The 18217-nt window shown below is 55.2% G+C and overlaps 1 protein-coding gene across 1 annotated transcript in view; it reads right to left on the reverse strand.

Moving 5' to 3' along the window:
- Nucleotides 1-17702, reverse strand: part of EFHD1 (EF-hand domain family member D1) — a 39052-nt gene extending 21350 nt beyond the window's left edge. The window contains exon 1 of the mRNA XM_053903646.1: nt 17314-17702. Coding sequence (XP_053759621.1) covers nt 17314-17603 — 290 coding nt within the window. The 5' untranslated portion in view covers nt 17604-17702. The remainder of the gene's footprint in view (nt 1-17313) is intronic.
- Nucleotides 17703-18217: the final 515 nt, after the last annotated feature.

Raw genomic sequence — 18217 nt, forward strand, 5'->3', positions numbered from 1 at the left:
GGGGTGTAGGACTGATAAAGAAACTGGGACCCATGGAGGTCAACCAGCCCCAGGTCACTAGGTCTGCTGAAGTTAAGCCGGTGGACCCCTAGCCTGATGCCCAAGCTCTCACCCCAAACCCTGGGCAGGGCCACCCAGTCACCGGGGTTCATTTGGGGGGAAATAAAACTTGATATTCAGGCAGTCCTAACAGAATGCCAAGGTCGCCCTCCAGTGACAGTTAGCAAAGTCAGAGAGACTAGTCAAAGCTACGGTAGAGAGAAGATTCCTGGGGAAGTAAGGTATTTAAAAAAAAAAAAAAAAAAAAAAAAAAGGCCTTTATCTTCAGAAGGTTCTAGGACTACATTATCACATCTCGAGGTGGGGGTGGCTGCAGAAAGCTGAGGTGACAAGGAAGCAGAGGTCCTCAAGGCTGGGCCAGGAGGCAAAACCATCATCTTTACTCTGCTCAGAGTCCCTGGGGAGGGGCTAGTATGGAAGCACCTTTAGACAAGGCCTTCTGCAAACTGGCTATCTCACACCAACGTTCAGACCTGTGGGAAAGTGCATGCAGTTGGATTTGTTTTCTGCGTTCTGGAAACCTCCTTTGCCTCCTTCCCCCCCTCCCCCCCTCCCCCCTCACCCCTGTGAAAATGCTATCACCTTCCTTTTGATTTGGAATCCAGCCCCATGGAAAGGGAACAGCACCTACCCAGGTCAGGCCCACCTGCACAAAACAGCTGGCAGGGCCACCCACTAAGACACCCCACGCCTCCAACCCCTGCCACCAGGGACAGAAGGCCTTTCCCAGGCTGGGGGTGTGGGACCAGGCTTCAGGGGAAAGCATGGAGCCCTAGCCCCAGGCCCATCTGGGGCTTTCTTTCTCCCTGCAAGCCCAGCCTAAACCTGCATTCCCCTCCCCCTATTTCAAACCGTGGAAATGTTCCCTCTCCTCTCCACAGTTTCCGTCTTTCAAATGCTTGGCAGGCTTGTTGGGAGTCCCCCGAAGCCCTCAGCTCCTCCCCTACCAACATCTTAGCTCCTTGTACCAGTTTCTTTTCAAGAATGTAAAATGTAACCCCTATTTTTCTTATTGAAGGCAACCCAGGATGTCAAAGAAAAACCACCCGTCAACTCAAGACCCTGATGCTTGTTCGCTTCCTGGGATTTCCTTCTAGCCACCCCACCCCCACCCCCGCTCTGAGTTGCTGAACTTTTCCCATGGTTTTTGCTTTAAAAGGCCCTCAGTCCCGGTCATCTTTATACTCTCCGGGATCTGCCCGGGAGAGACTCTGGTCCCATCAGCACTGGAGACAGCCCTGGAGACACAGGCCGGCCTTGACACCCAGTGCCGCCACTGGCTTGGGAGACACTCAGGCTGGTGAGCCCTCTGCAGACTGAGTACAAGGAGAAGAGCTGTTTGTGCCCTGCAGGGAGATAACAGGCCTGCACTCAGCCCCTGGCACCCAGTGAGCAGCCAAGGAGAGGGAGCTATTTTTAAAAGTAGTACCTGTCTGCAGCCATGAAGAGGAAGACAGCTTCCAGGGCGCCTGCTCTGAAGAGCTGCCCACTCTCAAACGGACCTCGAACAGCTGTCGCCATCTTTAGCATTCTGGGGGAAACCCGAATCCACAGCCTGCCGAGGTCCCTTATTCAGACTCTCCGTGAAGCCCGTGCTCAGTGGCAGCCCAGCCCAGCCTGCGTGAGAGGGCCAGGTCTCTTGCCAGGGGTCACTCAGAAAGGCTCTTTAGTGACTGGGGCCGGCACTACATGCTGGGGTGGGGTGGGGTGGGGTGGGGTGTGGCAGGCTGGGATCCCTCACCGGCATGCCCACAGCCGTGGGCCGATGGCCTGGGAAAGCCCCTGGCCTGGCCAAAAGGGTGCCGTTAACCCCTAACTTCAACCCCACCAAAGTCCACTAGGGAGGGGACGAGGGGACAGCGGCAAGGGTGCAGGGTTAGGTGTCCAGTGTCCATCCAGTGCTCAGCCCCTCCTGGTTCCGTGAATCACTTGCTCTCTCAGCTTCCACCGTGCAGAGCCCCTGGGTTTTCTTGGTTTTCACCTCGCCAGAATAACCCTGCCATTAGGAAGAAAGAAGCCAGGCAGGCTTTGTGTGTCTGAGGCTCAGCCATGAGAAACTCCCCAGGGACCCTGGCGGGGGAGGGGGTGGTTCTCGGGAGGATGGCAGTGCCCCAGAAAATGTCTTGGTGTGGGAGGGTGGCATCCACTCCAGCACCCTGGGGCTCCCCTGCTTTTCTTTATAGCGAAAGGCCTTGTATGGAAATCAGGCACTGCCTTTTCAAACAGGCAGGCACCGGCTGCTCCGAGTGTGGTCCCTAGATCAGTGCCACCGTGGTCACCCAGGATTGTTAGAAACGCAGAATCTCAGGCCCTGCCCCAAACCTGCTGAATCAGAACCTCCATTTTCACAACACCTGTGGTGCCCAGGCACTCCCAAGTCAGAGAAGGGCACTGTGCCAGACTGTCCCCAAAGCCAATGGCCTTTCCAGGGATGCTCCTGGCTCTCCGTGGATGTCCCTAACGGTGCCTATCCAGATGAGTCTCAGGACACCCAAGGTCACAGGACAGTTGTTTCTCCTCCATAGTCCGGATGCCCAGGTCTCTGAGTTTCTGGTTTCCTATCTTTAGAGGGTCCTCCCTAGCTGTCAAATCATCTGCTCCTCCCTCTCTCCATTCTTCCTTCCTCCATTCTTCCCTCCCTCCTTCCTTCCCTCCAATTTGCCTCAGGCTGGGAGCAGGCCCGGAAACCAGATCTCCAAGTGTGTTACAACTGCGTACAAAGTAAGAGGAAGCAGACTCTGAAGGGGGGGGGGGGGGGGGGAGGTACAACAGTGACACAGGGACTGAGGAGTTAAGTTAAAGCTCGAGCTCAGAGTCTTTGATTTCCAATCTGTTCCTGGCTCGCCCTGATTCCATTCATCTGCTCACTCACCACCTGGCTCCCGTCTACCTGGGGCCTCTCCAGAGCTGAAGCAAAGCACAAAGACCAGTCCCGGCGGGCAGGCAGATGTACAAAGAGGCTGTTGAGCGGCGATAAGGCCGGAACTTGGGCAGAGCTGGAGGGGAGGGAGGCGGCTGGCTGGGACGGCGGAGCAGGAACGACAGGGGAGCACAAGTGCAGAGGCCAGGGAGGGAGTCACTGTCACCAGTCCAGTCCAGAGGTGCGGGGATGTCCCAGAGGGAGGGAGTGGAGTCTGCTCCCACAAGGCATTCTGGGAGATTTGTGTGCTCTCGAGGTCAATGGGGGTGGGGAGGCTACCTGGGTTCTTCTCCCCAGGAATGTCAAATTGAGCAAGGTCAGTCCTTTGCTGGGAAGGTGCGGCATGGAGTGCCTCCCCAACACTTCCTATAAAAGCGGTGAGGGGCCAGGAAACAAGGCCAGAGGTGCCCCCCTGGAAACCTAACTCTCCAGGACGTTCCCAGGAGCCTTGTGGATCTGGGGGGACGGCTTCTCCCAAACAACCCGAGGCTTCCACACCAACTCGGTCAGGACTGGGGCAGCCCCAACAGTGCCCCCACTGCTCCTCAGCCCTCAAACCCAGGAGTCAGAGAGACAAAGAGCAGGGGAAGGCCCCGAAGAAGGGGAGGCCAGGGGCCCCAGGCCCAACTCAAGTGGCCTGTGGGGGGGACTCGGCCGTCCCTCCAAACAGGAAGGAAAAGCACCCGGGGCCGCAGCCTCTGGGCCCTCGGTCTCCATCTCCTTCCCACTACTTCACTGCCAGCCAGTCCTTTTCCGCATCCCCCGCTCTGGGCCGGCACCACCTCAAACCCAGCAGTTCTGCTGGGGGCCACGGGACCTGCAGGTCCGTAGTGCAAAAAACATGGGGCTGGAACCAGAGGGACCTAATTAAGGCTCTGACTGCATGCCGAGTGGTCAAACGATATTGGGGACAACCTGAGAAGGTGGTCATTTACCTGTTTCCACATCTCACTTACAGGCCTGTGCCTGCATGGCGTGCGGTCAGTGGCACCACTAGGGAACCGCATGGCCCGCACGATGGCCCCCCTTTCCTCTGACAGCCTGTGAGCTGCGAAGCTCCCCAGAGGCAGTCATTGGGGCCACAGTGCAGCTCCAGAGGCAGAGCTCAGCCCCTCCACAGGGGTCAAGTCACCCCTACCCTGGCCCTGGGGTGGGCATGGGGACTGGAGAAGAAGTCAGCCCCACTCAAGCATAAAGACCTGTGCCTGCGTTCCCAGGACAAACCCTATGGAGGGAGGGGAACGTCACAAGAATCAACAATACTAAGTGCGATCCATTAGAAATTGGAGAGTAAGGAGAGTCGGGGTGAGGGGACGGGCAACAGCCCAGCAAGAGCAGGGCCAGGCCGGTGCAACTGGTAACAGCAGAATGCGACACCCGGCAGGGACCGGCCTTACAGGTTATCATGAGGAGCCTGGACCTTATCCCATGGGCAATGGGGAGCTATGGAATGTTGCATGTTGTCCCCAACCCACAGAGGATTCTGAAGAGGGATGCAAGGTGATGAGATCCGGGCTCTGGCAAGAGGTCACAACATGTAAGATGGATAAGGGGAGGCCAGCTGTCCCGGGCAACCTGCAGGGGCGATGCCAAGGATGGCTGAGATCTGGAACCTGAGAAGATGGGGGCAATAATGACATTAATGAGGGAAGCTAGGGGCGCCTGGGTGGCTCAGTCGGTTAGGCATCCGACTTCGGCTCAGGTCATGATTTCACGGTTCGTGGGTTCAAGCCCCATGTCCGGCCCCATGCTGACAGCTCAGGGCCTGGAGCCTGCTTCGGATTCTGTGTCTCCCTCTCTCTCTGCCCCTCCCCGACTTGTGCTCTGTCTCTCAAAAATAAATAAATGTTTAAAAAAAAATTTTTTTTTAATAAAAAAAAAAAGAGAGAGAGAGGCTAGTGGCACAAGGAACAGGAGTACAGGCCTTCTGGGTTCAAATTCCAGTTCTACCTCTTACGTGATGGGTGACCCTGGGCAAGCTACCTAGCTTCTCTCTGTCCCAGGGTCCCCATCTGTGAAACGGGGTGACAACAGAACCCACCTAATGGTGTTTGAGATGCAAAGGCTAACAGCAGTGCCTGAACACAGTAGGTACTCTACAAGTGGTGACTGCTAGGTGTTTTGGCGGGGGGGGGGGGGGGGGTAGCCCAGGGCTCAGTAAAGCTGAGCATTGTAGGGTGGGGTGGGCAAAGCATGAGGAGGCATTTAGGGAGGGGACAGAGACCCTATCACTGAGGCCAAGCAGGGCAGCGCTGGATCTGGGGACAGCACTTCTCCAAGGCCAAGACACAAGACAGAGCTCGCCAGGTCCCCATGGACGCAGAGCTAGGACGGTCAGCAGCCAGACCTTGTCAGTAGAGGGCTGATGCCAGGACTGCCGTCCCAGGCACGATCAGTGTTCCCTGAGCAGTGCCAGGTGGCCTGGGGGTCCCCCTCGGAGGTGTCTAACCCCAGAGCTGGCGTCAGCTGCAGCCTCAATCCGTCCTCTGTTCCCACCAGGAAGGGGCAGAGGGGCCAGCCCTGGGGACGCAGTTTGAATGTCTTGGACAATGTCCTCCTACTTCCTTCCAATCTGATCCAAGCCTGCAGAAGGTTAAGCCTTTGTCCACCCAGAGGCAGCCACACTATTCACACCATTCACTTCAGAATCAGACCCCGGTGTGGCTGGGAACAGTCCACTGCTCCCCGCCCGTCCCCCTACACTAAGGCTCCGCCTGGCCTGGAACCAGGAACCGGCACAGGGAGGCTGCTGCTGGCACTGGCTCACCTCCAAAACCAAAGACTTTATTTTCATCCCACAACACAGGGGGGCAGTTAGGCTAAGACTGAGAGAAAATAAAATCAGGCCTGGATACCCTTCCACCCACCCCTCCTACAAGAGAGGGGCCCCTCTCAACACAATACTAGAAGACGCTAAAAGGAATGAGAGACATCAACGCGTGTGACTGTCAGCCAAGATGGCGGCTGGTCCCCTGCACTCACTGCGGATCCACCTGTAGACCCTTCTAAAAGGAGAGGAAATCAGAGATACAAGAGTCATGATGATAAAGAGGACAAAGGAGGTCTGAGGAGGGGGAGCTTGAGAAAAGGAAGGCATCAGCAAACAATCGTCAAAGACAAAAAGCAGAGGAGGAGTGTAATTGGTGAAATCTGCCCAAGGAAGCCAGTTGGGCCCTCCCATCCCAGAGTTGAGATGGCTGGTGTTCGGCCAAACTCTTTGTTAAAATGGAAGGATTACTTGAGGCAAAGTAGGAGCTTTACTGAAAGTTGGCTTAGAGAGGGCAGTTGACACAGACACATCCCCACCCCCAAATACACAACACTCTTAGCTGCCAGGGATCTACAGCCACAGGCAAAGAGGAAATCAAAGGTGGGGGCGGGAGGGGGGGACGGGGCGCCTGGATGGCTCAGTCGGTTAAGGGTCCGACTTCAGCTCAGGTCGTGATCTCACAGTTCTTGAGTCAAGCCCGTGTTGGGCTCTGTGCTGACAGCTAAGAGCCTGGAGCCTGCTTTGGATTCTGTGTCTCCCTCTCTCTCTGCCCCTCCTCTGCTCATTCTCTGTCTCTGTCTCTCTCTCTCAAAAATAAACATTAAAAAAATTTAAAAAAAAAAAAAAAGAAAGAAAGAAAGAAAGAAGGAAGGAAAGAAAGAAAGAGATCAAAGGGAGTCTTGATTAAAATGGTGGCAGTGAGTGTCCCAGAGGAAAGACTTCCACATTCAGGCATCTAAGAGCTCCCAGTCATGGGCTGCTCCCTGCCTGGTCTCCAGAATCCAAGCCCCTCCTATATATACAAAAACAGAGATGGACACAAGAGAGCCATGGTCCACTGGTCAGGAAAAGACCCAAAAGGAACACTGTTGGGCTCCACCCCTCCTTTTCTCCCTTACAAACCTCCATTTGGCCAGGTTCCTGCCCCTCAGGAAAGGGCAGTCACTGGCCCGGGTGGGCCCTTGACCCAATGCTGGCCAAAGGGATGCCAGAGGCTGGCTTAGGGGATCCATCTGGGAAAGACTTCTCATGTTTTTTTTAATGTTTTATTTATTTTTTGAGACAGCATAAGCAGGGGAAGGGCAGAGATAGAGAGAGAGAGAGACGGACAGAGGATCTGAAGTGGGCTCTACACTGACAGCAGCAAGGCTGATGTGGGGCTCGAACTCTAGAACCGCAAGATCATGACCTGAGCTGAATTCAGATGCTCAACCGATGGGGCCACCCATGCGCCCCAAGATTTCCTCATTGTTTACAAGAACTCTAGCTCTTTCCTGCCTCTGATTTTGTCACAGCTGAATGTGACTTGGGGAACTCACCATCTTGCTACCCGCCCCCAGATGAAGGCAACACAAAGACTGGAGGGGTGGGGAGGACCGAACTCGAGTCTCCGACAGCACCCGCCAACCGTGCCCAAGGGCCACCTGGATCCTCTGGACACCCTGTTATACGAGATGATTCTTCACTGTTGGGTTCAGGGCAAGGTTTTCCATGACTTGAGCCAAGGGCCTCCCAACTGATACAAGGCAGAACGGTATATACAGTCTCAACACTCACGTTCAGCAACCGGTACCTAATCTGATGGCAGCCATCCCTTGGAATAGAAGATCCTGCGGCTTCCACTCTCCACAAGTCGTAAATAGCTCTACTATTTTACAAGAGATATTGAACAGGGACATCATAATTTTACAACAAAAATGATTAAGTTTTCTTTTAGTTGTGAGATTCTAATCTGTTCCCTCCAAACCAGGGGATCTTAGCTGTGGAGAGATGGGCCTTAAACCCTGCGAGAAGGTGGATGCCCTTAGCAAATGGGTGCCCGCAACTCGTTATGTGATTTCAGAGGTTCCAAAGACCTGAGGCAAAGAGCTCTGGGGGCGTGTGAGGGGCTCAGTCAGTTGAGCCCCAGACTCTTGATTTCGGCTCAGGTCATGATCCCAGCCAAGGTTGTGGGCTAGAGCCCTGCATAGGGCTGCATAGGCTGAGTGTGGAGCCTGCTTGAAATTCTCTCTCTCCCCCTCTGCCCCTCTCCCCAGCTTGTGCTCTCTGGATAGGATAAGATAGGATAAGATAGGATAAGATAGGATAAGATAGGATAAGATAGGATAGGATAGGATAGGATAGGATAGGATAGGATAGGATAGGATAGGATAGGATAAAACAAGCTCCAGCTATAACCATAGGGCTCAAAGGAAACTTGAAGGTCAATACTCCATCCCCCAGCCTCCCTAAGCCCCGCCGGAAACTTCTCACTCCAAGGAATTGGGCGACCCGCATTCCAGTGAAACCCCAGAGAAAAGGCTTAACACCTTCCAGACAATTCTTTCCATTTCTCAACCACTCCAACCACAAGAAAGTCTTCTTCTCTATACTGAACCAAAGCTATTGACTCCTTTTCTTGTGGCCTCCATGGTCAAGTGGGTCCCCGTCACACTTCAAGCCGTCAGCTGCCATCCTCCACCTTGAGGACCCTCAGTGCCAGGGCTTCCCTCGCTCAAGAACCTGGATCCCCTCCCAGTCCTGGCTGGCTGCTCTTCCCTGACTACATCCAGAAAGACCGGGACCCCTACCCTGAATGCAGCAGCCTGAAGTCCAGTGTTCCCCACATCTTCACGGGGGCCGCTAGGCCACATGAAGTGTCTTGCACACGGGTGGTGGCTGGCCTTTCCAGGACTTGCAATCCTCCTGTCCAGCAGCATCATTTATATCCAGCTCACTGTTGGGGCGCCTGGGTGGCTCAGTCGGTTGAGCATCTGACTCTCGGTTTCGGCTGAGATCGTGATGTCACCTCACCGTTTGTGAGTTTGAGCTCCATGTCGGGCTCTGCACTGACAGTGTGGAACCTGCTTGGGATTCTCTCTCTCCCTCTCTCTCTCTCTGCCCCTCCCCTGCTCATGCTCTTTCTCTCTCTCTCAAAATAAACAAACTTAAAAAAAAAAATCCAGCTCACTGTTAAGAGTTTGAGTTTCTCAAGGGCAGTGTCTCCTCTGGTTCAATCTGTGCAATCCCAGCACCCAGCAGGTGCTTAGCTGAATGAATGAATGAATGAATGGCTCACAAACAGTAGATAAGAGGGCTCGTCATCATCATCATTATGGTACCACAGCAGATTATGGTTAGCAAGTGTATAGACATTGATGGCTGTGGGACCCCAGAGGTGAGAACACTGGGGAAGGGGTCACAAAAGGTCACGCAGCCTTGGAACCAACAAATCTATGTCCTGGCAGAGCACCGACTACGATCAAGTTTCATCCTGCAGGATAGTGTGGTCCTTGCTCCAACAACTCAGGTGTCCCTGTACCTGGGCCTTCCAAGGATCATCTAGGATTTAGGACCAGTAGTGCCCTTCGATCACTAACACTCAAGGGACACAGGAGCTGAAAGAGGCTTGTAGAGGCAGGACTATATGATGTGGAGGAGGACAGGCACTGAATGCGTGAGGGTGAGAGTGAATGTGAGCACACATGTCACATGTGTGGACACACGAGGGTGCACACGATGCAGATATTCACGAAGCAGGAAACTGAAAGCAAACGTGTGCAAAGCCTGGAGGGTGTGCTGGGCTCCTCCAAGGAGCGTCTCTTCGCCGGGTCTGGTGGCCGTGGCTCCCAAGGCCCGACTGAATCAGCACATTTTAGAGACCACTGGTTCAGCCACACCGTGAGGACCCTCCTCAAATTCAAAGGAAGGAGATATTTCTTTTTTTTTTCTTTCATTTTATTTATTTATTTTGAGAGAGAAAGGAAGAGGGGGCAGAGAGAGAGAGAGAGGGAAAGAGAATCTCAGCGCAGAGCCTGACGCGGGGCTCGATCCCACGAACCGCAAGATCATGACCTGAGCTGAAATCAAGAGTCGGAGGCTTACCCGAATGAGCCACCCAGGCGGCCCTGAAAGGAGGTATTTCTATTTCTATTTACTAGTTGGACTATGGGTACGATCCGGCTAGAGTATAAATAGAGCCCCTGAGACCTCACAGCTTTGAAACCAGGCACTTATTAACTAACCTTGCAAGGGATTCATGAAATGAATCATGAAATGTGATTCTCATGAAATGTGAAGGCTCTGTAACGAGGGTGGAGGAGACTTCTCAGAGGGAGTGAGGTGGGGAGAGTGGGGAGCAAGGAAGAGGAAGAAACTCCCTGCAAAGATCAGACCGCCAGGAGCTGGGAGGCCCCTCCCAGTTCCCCTCCGTGGTGGTCAGCACACCTCATTCGGCAAATGAAAACAACCAGTGCTCGAACAGGTCTAAGAAATACTTCCAAGTCAAGGTGTCTTTCTGCCAGAGACCAGGGCCCCGAAACAGAAGCCAGCCTGAGTTCTGGCTGAACGCCCCCCAGGAATTCAGACTAGCCCAGGGTTCTCTTGCCCCACCCACGGTCGGCAAGGTCAAATGTGCAAAATCCAGTGCGGGTGTGGGAATTTCAAATCTAAGGCAGGTCACCGTGGACTGAAACTCCAATCAGGAGTCAGAAGCTCTCGTCGCCTTTCTCTAAGGCACCTTCCTCATCTTCAAAGTCAATTCGCTCCGAAGATGCACCTGAGAGTGGGTGCGCTGCCTCCCCTCCCCCCTAGTAACCCTCCCCCCTCTGCACCTCTACTGCAAATGCCTGCCCTCTAAGTCTACACCCTTTCTCCCTCCCTCAAGGAGGAGACTAAGGAGGAGAAAAATAAATGGGATAAGGGTGGGCAACATAAGAAATGAACAGTCCCGTAACATCCTCGCCTTTTCTGGGCTTAGTGGTGACGTGGGCGTCGGAGGGGCATCTACGACATCACCATTTCAGATTCTCAATAAAAAGACAACTTTCCCAGAGCCAAATGCTCCTCTCCCCACCCTTTCTTTGGGGGAATGAAAGACAAACTTTTAGTATAGCTACAAAAACACAGCAGCCACATTTTGAGGTGCTGCATTTGTTTTTGTTTTTGTTAATTTATTTTTGAGAGAGACAGAGACAGAGTGCGAGCAGAGGAGGGGGAGAGAAAGAAGGAGACACAGAATCTAAAGCAGACTCCAGGCTCTGAGCTGTCAGTCAGCCCAGAGTCCGATGTGGGGCTCGAACCCACGAACCATGAGATCATAACCTGAGTCGAAGTCGGACGCTTAACCGACTGAGCCACCCAGGCACCCCTGAGGTGCTGCATTTGGGTCCTACCCTTAAGTGGCCACCCTCAGTATCTCCTGTTGAAAGAGGCCCCCGGATAAGCCCTGGGTAATTAAAGTTTCCCGTCTAGCCTTGACCTCCACAAGCTTCTGTTACAGCCCTGGACACGAACCCAGAGTCAGTTTCTTCTGGGCCTTCTCACTCTTCGTTTAAAATCAGGCCACTGTTCTCTTGGCTCAGGCTATCCAGTAACACACTTGGAAATGAAGAGGGAGCTTTCTCTGGCCAGGATGATGATGCCTCTGGCTTCCCACACTCACTCGAAAATTCTCTTCCTCCTACGACACAGCATTTGGCAGCCAGGCTCATTTGTGGTAGGCCCCAGGGGTACAAAGACAAGTGACCCCCAGCCCAAGAGCCCAACATCCTCACAGCTGGGTCGGGGGAGGGATCCAGTTCTTCCTCGAAACCTTGACAATGCAAGACATCCCTAAGCAACACTTGCAAATAGAAAGATCAAACTTAAGAGATCAAAGCACATTCGGCAGTACCTGCATGCGTTTCTCTAGCTCAGAACAAAAGGAACAGGCGTACTTTATGCCCATCAAGTCAGGTTTTGAGTGAACTAAGGCGACATCAGAATCTGGATCTGGCAACTCTGATTAAACTGAAATTTTTGCTGAAAGTGAGTGCCCTCCTGGGACGACTGGGGGTGTGGGGGTGAAGGGAGGGGTGGAGGGTAATGCTGTCGGTTCTGTGTTTTGTAGTTAGATAGCAGCTCCATTTCCATTAGGATTGGGCTTTGGGAAGATCGATCCTCCTGCTGAGGGTAGGAATATGGATCCTCCTCGGATTTGGGGACGTCAGGGCCTCCTTGGGCAGGCCTGCCTACTCCGGCTCCCCAATCCCTCAGGAGGCAAGGAGAAGGCGGTCATGGTGCCTCAAGGACTGGGAAGCCCTGCTCGCTTGCGGTAACGGTTGAATAGGGTGCCCCCTGCCAAATTCACGGCCACCCAGAACCTCAGAATGTGATCCTGTTTGGAAATAGGATCATCGCAGATGTAATAAATTAAACTAAGATGAAGTCGTACTAGATTAGGGTGGGCCCTAAATCCAATGACTGGTGTCCTTACAAGGGGGCCATGTGAGGACACACATACAAGGAGAACACCATCAAGAACACCTGGGCGGCTCAGTTGGTGGAGCATAAGACTTCGGCTCAGGTCATGATCTCGCGGTTCATGAGTTCGAACCCCACGTGGGGCTCCGTGCTGACAGCTCAGAGCCTGGAGCCAGCTTCAGATTCTGTGTCTCCCTCTCTCCCTGCTCCTCCCCAACTTGTGCTCTGTCTTGCTCTGCCTCTGTCTCTCAAAATAAAGAAATGTTAAAAAAATTTTTTTAATTAAAAAAGTAATAAGTAAACATTCAAAAATTAAAAAAAAAAAACAAAACTTGAGGCACTTGGGTGGCTCAGTTGATCAAGCCTCCGACTTCCGCTCAGATAATGAACTCATGGTTTGTGGGTCCAAGCCCCACATCGGGCTCTGCGCGGACAGTGGTAGAACAAGGCAGAGATCGGAGTGACGGGTCTGTAAGCCAAGATTATGCCAGTGATTGCTGGTGACCACCAGAAGCTACAAGAGGCATGGAAGGATTCATTCTTCTTCCCTCAAGCTCCCGTAGCCTCGCACAGCCCTGCCGGTACCCTGGGTTCCGGTTCCAGCCTCCAGAACGGTAAGAGAATGCATTCATCCTGTTTTGAGCCACCGGCTTTGTGGTACTTTGTTACGGCAGCCGGAGGACGCTAATGCAGTCCTCCAGCAGTGGAGCGAGTGACTCCCATCGACAGAGCCTGGAAGGGCAGAAGGTCAGGGCAGAGCCCCAGGGGGACCAATTACTCACCAAGCAGCTAGGTCGCCACTCTGCAGCTCAAACTGCAGGAGGAATCAACTTCAAAGGATCGATCAGACATTGCTTTTGAATTACTGAGCAGAAAAGGGACGACCCAAAATCTGCACATCCACCAAAACTACAGCTATGTGATCATCTGAAAATGAGGGGTGCAAATCTCCTGGGCCCTCACCCAGGGCCCTGCATTGAGCTAACTGCGTCACATACATTAGCTTATTTAATCCCCACAATAACCCCACAAGGCAGGTACTGTTCTATCCACACTTGACAGAAAGGGAAACTGAGGCACGGCGCTCTTAAGTAACCTGCCCGAAGTAGCCTTCCAGGTAGCAAGAAGTAGGGTCTGGGTCTGAACCCAGGAAGCCTGGCTCTGCGCTCATGCTCTTTACAGCCTCAACCCTGCTTTGGCAGTGCATCAGGTGTGGAAAGCCAGACAATGGGAAATAAGTTGGTGTGTGACCTGTTCTTGGGGGTTTATAAGATGCTTATGCTTTTCTTTATGTGTAGAGAAGCAAAGGAAAAAGAAAAAGGTTGGAAGAGGCCACACTTCAATTGGGGACAGAAGCACAGTATTGATCAGTGCTGGCTGGACCGGTGCTGTGGCAGGTGACACTGTCACAGGGCAGGGAGGAGAGTCAGGCAGGGGTCGGCAGGTGCAGGGCTCCTCCAGGCAGCATAGGAGCCCGGGAGGCCCCAGTAAGGGGATTCCTCGCCCGGCCCTCAGTGAGGGCCAAGGCAGCTGAAGACAGGGGTCAATGCAGGAGTGAGCCGTCAGGTTTTCAAGAGGACCTAACTATGCATAGTTTAAAATTTGTTGTTTTTTTTAAGTCACGCAGGACAACAGGAAGAAGAAAATATGAAAGCGGGCCAGCAGGGAATCAGGGCTGGGCTGTGGGCAAAGCTGGGACCAAGGAGCTCCTTAGCAGGCTGCAGAGGGTCAGCAGCACTGCCAGGCTGGGGCAGGTGGCAAATCCCCGAATTGCCAGCCCCACAGCAGCCTTCCGGGTGGAGGCGGCCTGCCCCAGCCTGGGCAAAGGCGGCAGGGACAGGAGGCCCCTTGGGCGGATGGGCTCAGGCAGGTCCTGGAGCCAGCTGGCCATCTGGAGGGAGCTTGAGGTGGCAGGAGGGCAGGAAGCCCACCAAGGCGTGGCAGGGCGATTGGTCTAGCCTAGTGACCGAAGGCACAGCAGGGCCCCTTCACAAGAGGAGGGGTTTGTCCATCACCTAGAGTCACTTGCCGAGCCGAGTCACAAGTGTCTAGGTAACAAATCTCCCAACCTGGGGCCGCTGACCCTAGTGGGGTCGGGACAACAAGCGAAATTGGGCAGATGCACCCTGAAGGTAAACCGATGAGCTAGGAGGGAGGATGCCGAGTTTGTGGAAGCCCAGCCTTGGGGTCATGCAATCCCTGTTTTTTGTAGGAGGTGGGGAGCCTGAAGGTGTGACACAGGGCTGGAGCCAAAGTGGTCTCGCCAGGTTCTCACCAAACCCCTTGAAAGGAACAATTGCCTCCATTCTATGATGAAAGGCCAGAAGTGGTTAAGCAACTTGCCCACGGTCACAGTCACAGCTAATGACCCTGGAATAAGTGGGCTGTGTCCCCACCCTCCCCACACTCATGATGCATAACTGAGTCTTGACATCACGTTCCGGGGGGCCTTTCCAAACACAGTGGGGAAACAAAGACAGCATTCCCCAGTGGCCCCAGCCCCGGTAGCCGCAGTGCTACCTGGCCCTCAGGGGAAGGCCATCTTACCAGCAAGAAAACCAAGGCTTATGTTGGTTCATGTAACTTGTTCAGGGTCACAGATCCCAGGCCCTGTCAGCCCTATGCTTGTCCGAATCCAAAGGTGACACTGCTCCCCCTGCCGTGCTGGGGTCTCCAGGTACTGCTCAGCTGACTGGAGCAGCTCTGCCTCTCTCCTCTTCTGGGACACAGGGATGGTTCCCAGGAAGGCGTCTCCGCAGCAGCTCGGGCCTCGGATCCCACTCCCTGCCGACAGGAGCCATGCAATCCAGCCTTGACACTTGTGGCTGAAGGTAAACAAAGTGCCAGTGATCTGGGTCCAGGATGACCCGGGAAGGTCATTCACAAGCCACCAGCATTTGACCCTCCCTCCTCAGCAATAGCCTCCAGATTTGCCGGTGAAAGCCATTCTTCCCCAAGGCCAAGTCTGCTAGAGATAGGGCTGTACTCCTCCCTGCAGGGGTGGAGCACATGCCTCAGGCCTGGCCAATCAGAGCAAACAAGTCCCCTGGCCACAGCAATTGGTTGAGAGCCAGTAAGAAACAATAGCAAAGCTAAAGGCAGAGAGAGACAATAAGGCCTTTGCTGTGGTTACCCTTTCCCCCTGGACTGGAGCTGCTGTGGCCAGACTGCCACCACCAGGGATAAGCCACCTGAGAACGGGGACAACACAGAGAGGAAGCTGGCTTAAGAAAAAGAGAAACTAAGCACTGATAGTATCATCTGAGCGCCTAGGTCCAGCCATACCTGACACCAATTATGAGCCCATTAACCTCCTTTTTTGTTTATGCCACTTTTGGTTGAAAATGACAGAAAACCCAACCTAGAATTCTGACTGACACCGCAGCTCTGGAGAACCACCGTGTGGCACCACGCACAGGCTGGACTGGCCAGCTCTCTTGGGACCCTGGACCACACGTGCCTTCCCTTGAGCTTGACCTTCTTCCAGAGCCTGCTTCCTCACGGATGCCACCTTGCTTGTCCTCCTAAGGCCCTCTACTCTATGTGGACTCCCTTTATGACTCTTATGTAGCCAACAAACAAGCTCAACCTTTCAAAGATTGTTCTAGAAAAAAGTAGAATAAATAAAAGAAACCCAAGTCATCCCAAAGCAAACTGAAGAAGGAGGTCCCCAACATGCATCCCCCAGTCCAGTTGGACTGTTGGGAACTGCTGGGACATGGGAGCAAAGGAGCCAAAGCATACTCCCAAATAAATCAAAGGGGCTCTGACAAACCAAGTACCCATTGCTTTTCCATCTCCACTCCAAATGCTTTTTTTTTTTTTTTTTTTTTTTTTGCCCCAACTCAGCTTTCCTTAATTGCCCAAACTAGACCCACCAGGTGTGAACACCAGAGAACAGTGCTTGCAAGCCAGGGACTGGGACATCAGGGTGTCAGGGAAACAGAGGAGGCAGGGAGGCTCCAGGTGCCAGCCTCCACTGACCTCCACACAGAGGCCGAGGCTGGACAGCAGCCCAGCCTCAGGAAGGGGCCAAGGCTCTGGCCACCCAGTGCCGGCCACAGAGCCTTTAAATAGAACCTCAACGCGGAGCACAAACACATTCCAAGCGCTTTTAAAAACGCCCTAAGTATGACCTGGCCGGAGGCTTTCGCCCCCCCAGGCATTTTTCCGGTCTTGGCCCAATTCTGGAAATAATATTAATAGCTCGGTTAGAAGCTTACGGTGTGCAAAATACTTTATGGCCTTAAAAGGCTGGGACCATCGCTGCTCTCTCTCTCTACAGATGAGAAAACTGAGGTCCAGGGACCTCGCAGGATACAAAGACAACTAGAGGGGGCTCTCTATGCTGCTTCCATCGCCCGGTGTTGGGGCGCGCCAGCAGCTCCCCGGCTCCGCGGGGCTTTCACAGCAGGACCCGCTGCCAGCTGCCACGTCCGGTTGCGACGGGCGCCTACTGCCCCAAAGACAAGAAAGGGTAAAACAGATGAGGCGACGCCCCCAGGAGGCTCCCTAGTCACACTCGCTCCAGGAACGTCCTGATCTTTTGCAACGAGTTTAACAAACTCCCAGTTCTCAGCCTCTGTGGGTACATCAGACCCCGAGCGGCAGCCAAGGATAACTATCCCCTTTTGTTTTAAAAGATAAAAGGACAACGGGGCTAGTTTCTCCCTTGGGAGATACAGCTGGCAGGTGAGCCGCTGCGCGACTCTGTTTCCTAGAAGTTGCGCTGCGGGCAAATCTCGCAACCAGCGGCGCAGGGGCGGGACCCGTGGTCGGGACCCGGGAGCGTGGGACTCCGGCTCCGCTGCCCCGGGGAACTTCTGAGCTCAGTCCGGGAGAGCCGCGGCCACTGCCCTCCGCAGCCGGGCCAGGACCGCCCCCCCCCCGCGCGCCCCCAGACGCGCCAGCACGGACTCGGGGCGCGCAGGGCCTCGGGGGCGTGGGTTAAATGCTAAGGGCACCCCGGAACTCCTAAACTATCCCACCCAGTCCCACAAAGCAGAGCCGGGAAACCCGCCCACCCCCACCGCCCCCCCCCCCACACCACGCCCCCACCTCCCGGGTCCCCAGCGCAGGGCGCTCGGGGGGCGCAAGGCACACGGCGGCGCGGGGCGCTCACTTTTTGAACATGCTCTCCAGGTCCCTGATGAGGCGGCGGCTGAACTCCGGGAACTCGGTGTAGGGGTTGAAGACCTTGCAGCGGCGGGGCCGCGCGGTGCCGTCGTTGATGTCCAGCCGTCGGTTCAGCTGCGCGCTCAGCTCGGCGTCGGCGCAGGCGGTGGGCGCCCGGGCGGGGGACTCGTGCTCCGGCGCCGGGGCTGCGCCGGGCGCGGGCTGGAGGCCGCCCTCCTCCACCTCCTCCCACTGCAGCCGCCGCTGCAGCTTGAGCGCCAGCTCCTGGCTGGCCATGGCGGCGGGCCTGGGGACCCGGGGGCGCGGAACCCGACGCGGGGACTGGACGGACGGCGCGCTCCTCGCGGGCTCGCGGCGCTGCGACGCTCTGCCAGGGCGGCCGGAATCCGGCGGTTGGGTGGAACCGCGGGCGGGGGGGGGGGGGGGGTGGGCGGGGCGGAGCCGCCGCTTTAAAGGAGGCGCCGGGGCTCGGGGACCGCCTGGCCGGCCCGGGGCCGCAGGTGTCTGGGCTTCCGGCGGTCCCCACCCGCCGCCCCCTGCCCGGGGCTCGGGACGGGAGGCTGACCGCCCCCCGGGACACGGAGTGGACCCTCCGATCAACTCCGACCGGTTGCCGCCCGAGCCCGCTCGGAGGGAGACAGGGGCCCTGCGGTCCCCGGGGAAACGGCAGCGGGAAAGTTTCCCGACCGCTCGGGCGGTTCCTTTCTCGTTCCACAGAAATACCCCGACTGGAGGTGCTCGCGGCCCAGGACCGGCTGGGGGTGGGAAAAACCGAGCTCCCTCAGGTGACACCCACGCGCCCCCATGGCTGGAAGTGGCACCCAGTGGCCGCGAGGTCTGGCAGTGGGAGGCGCCCCCTGGGGGGGGGGGGGAGGGCTGCGTTTCTAACA

This window comes from Panthera pardus, unplaced genomic scaffold (genome assembly GCF_024362965.1).
Source record: "Panthera pardus isolate Hobbes unplaced genomic scaffold, ASM2436296v1 HiC_scaffold_10, whole genome shotgun sequence".
Classification (NCBI taxonomy): Eukaryota; Metazoa; Chordata; class Mammalia; order Carnivora; family Felidae; genus Panthera; species Panthera pardus.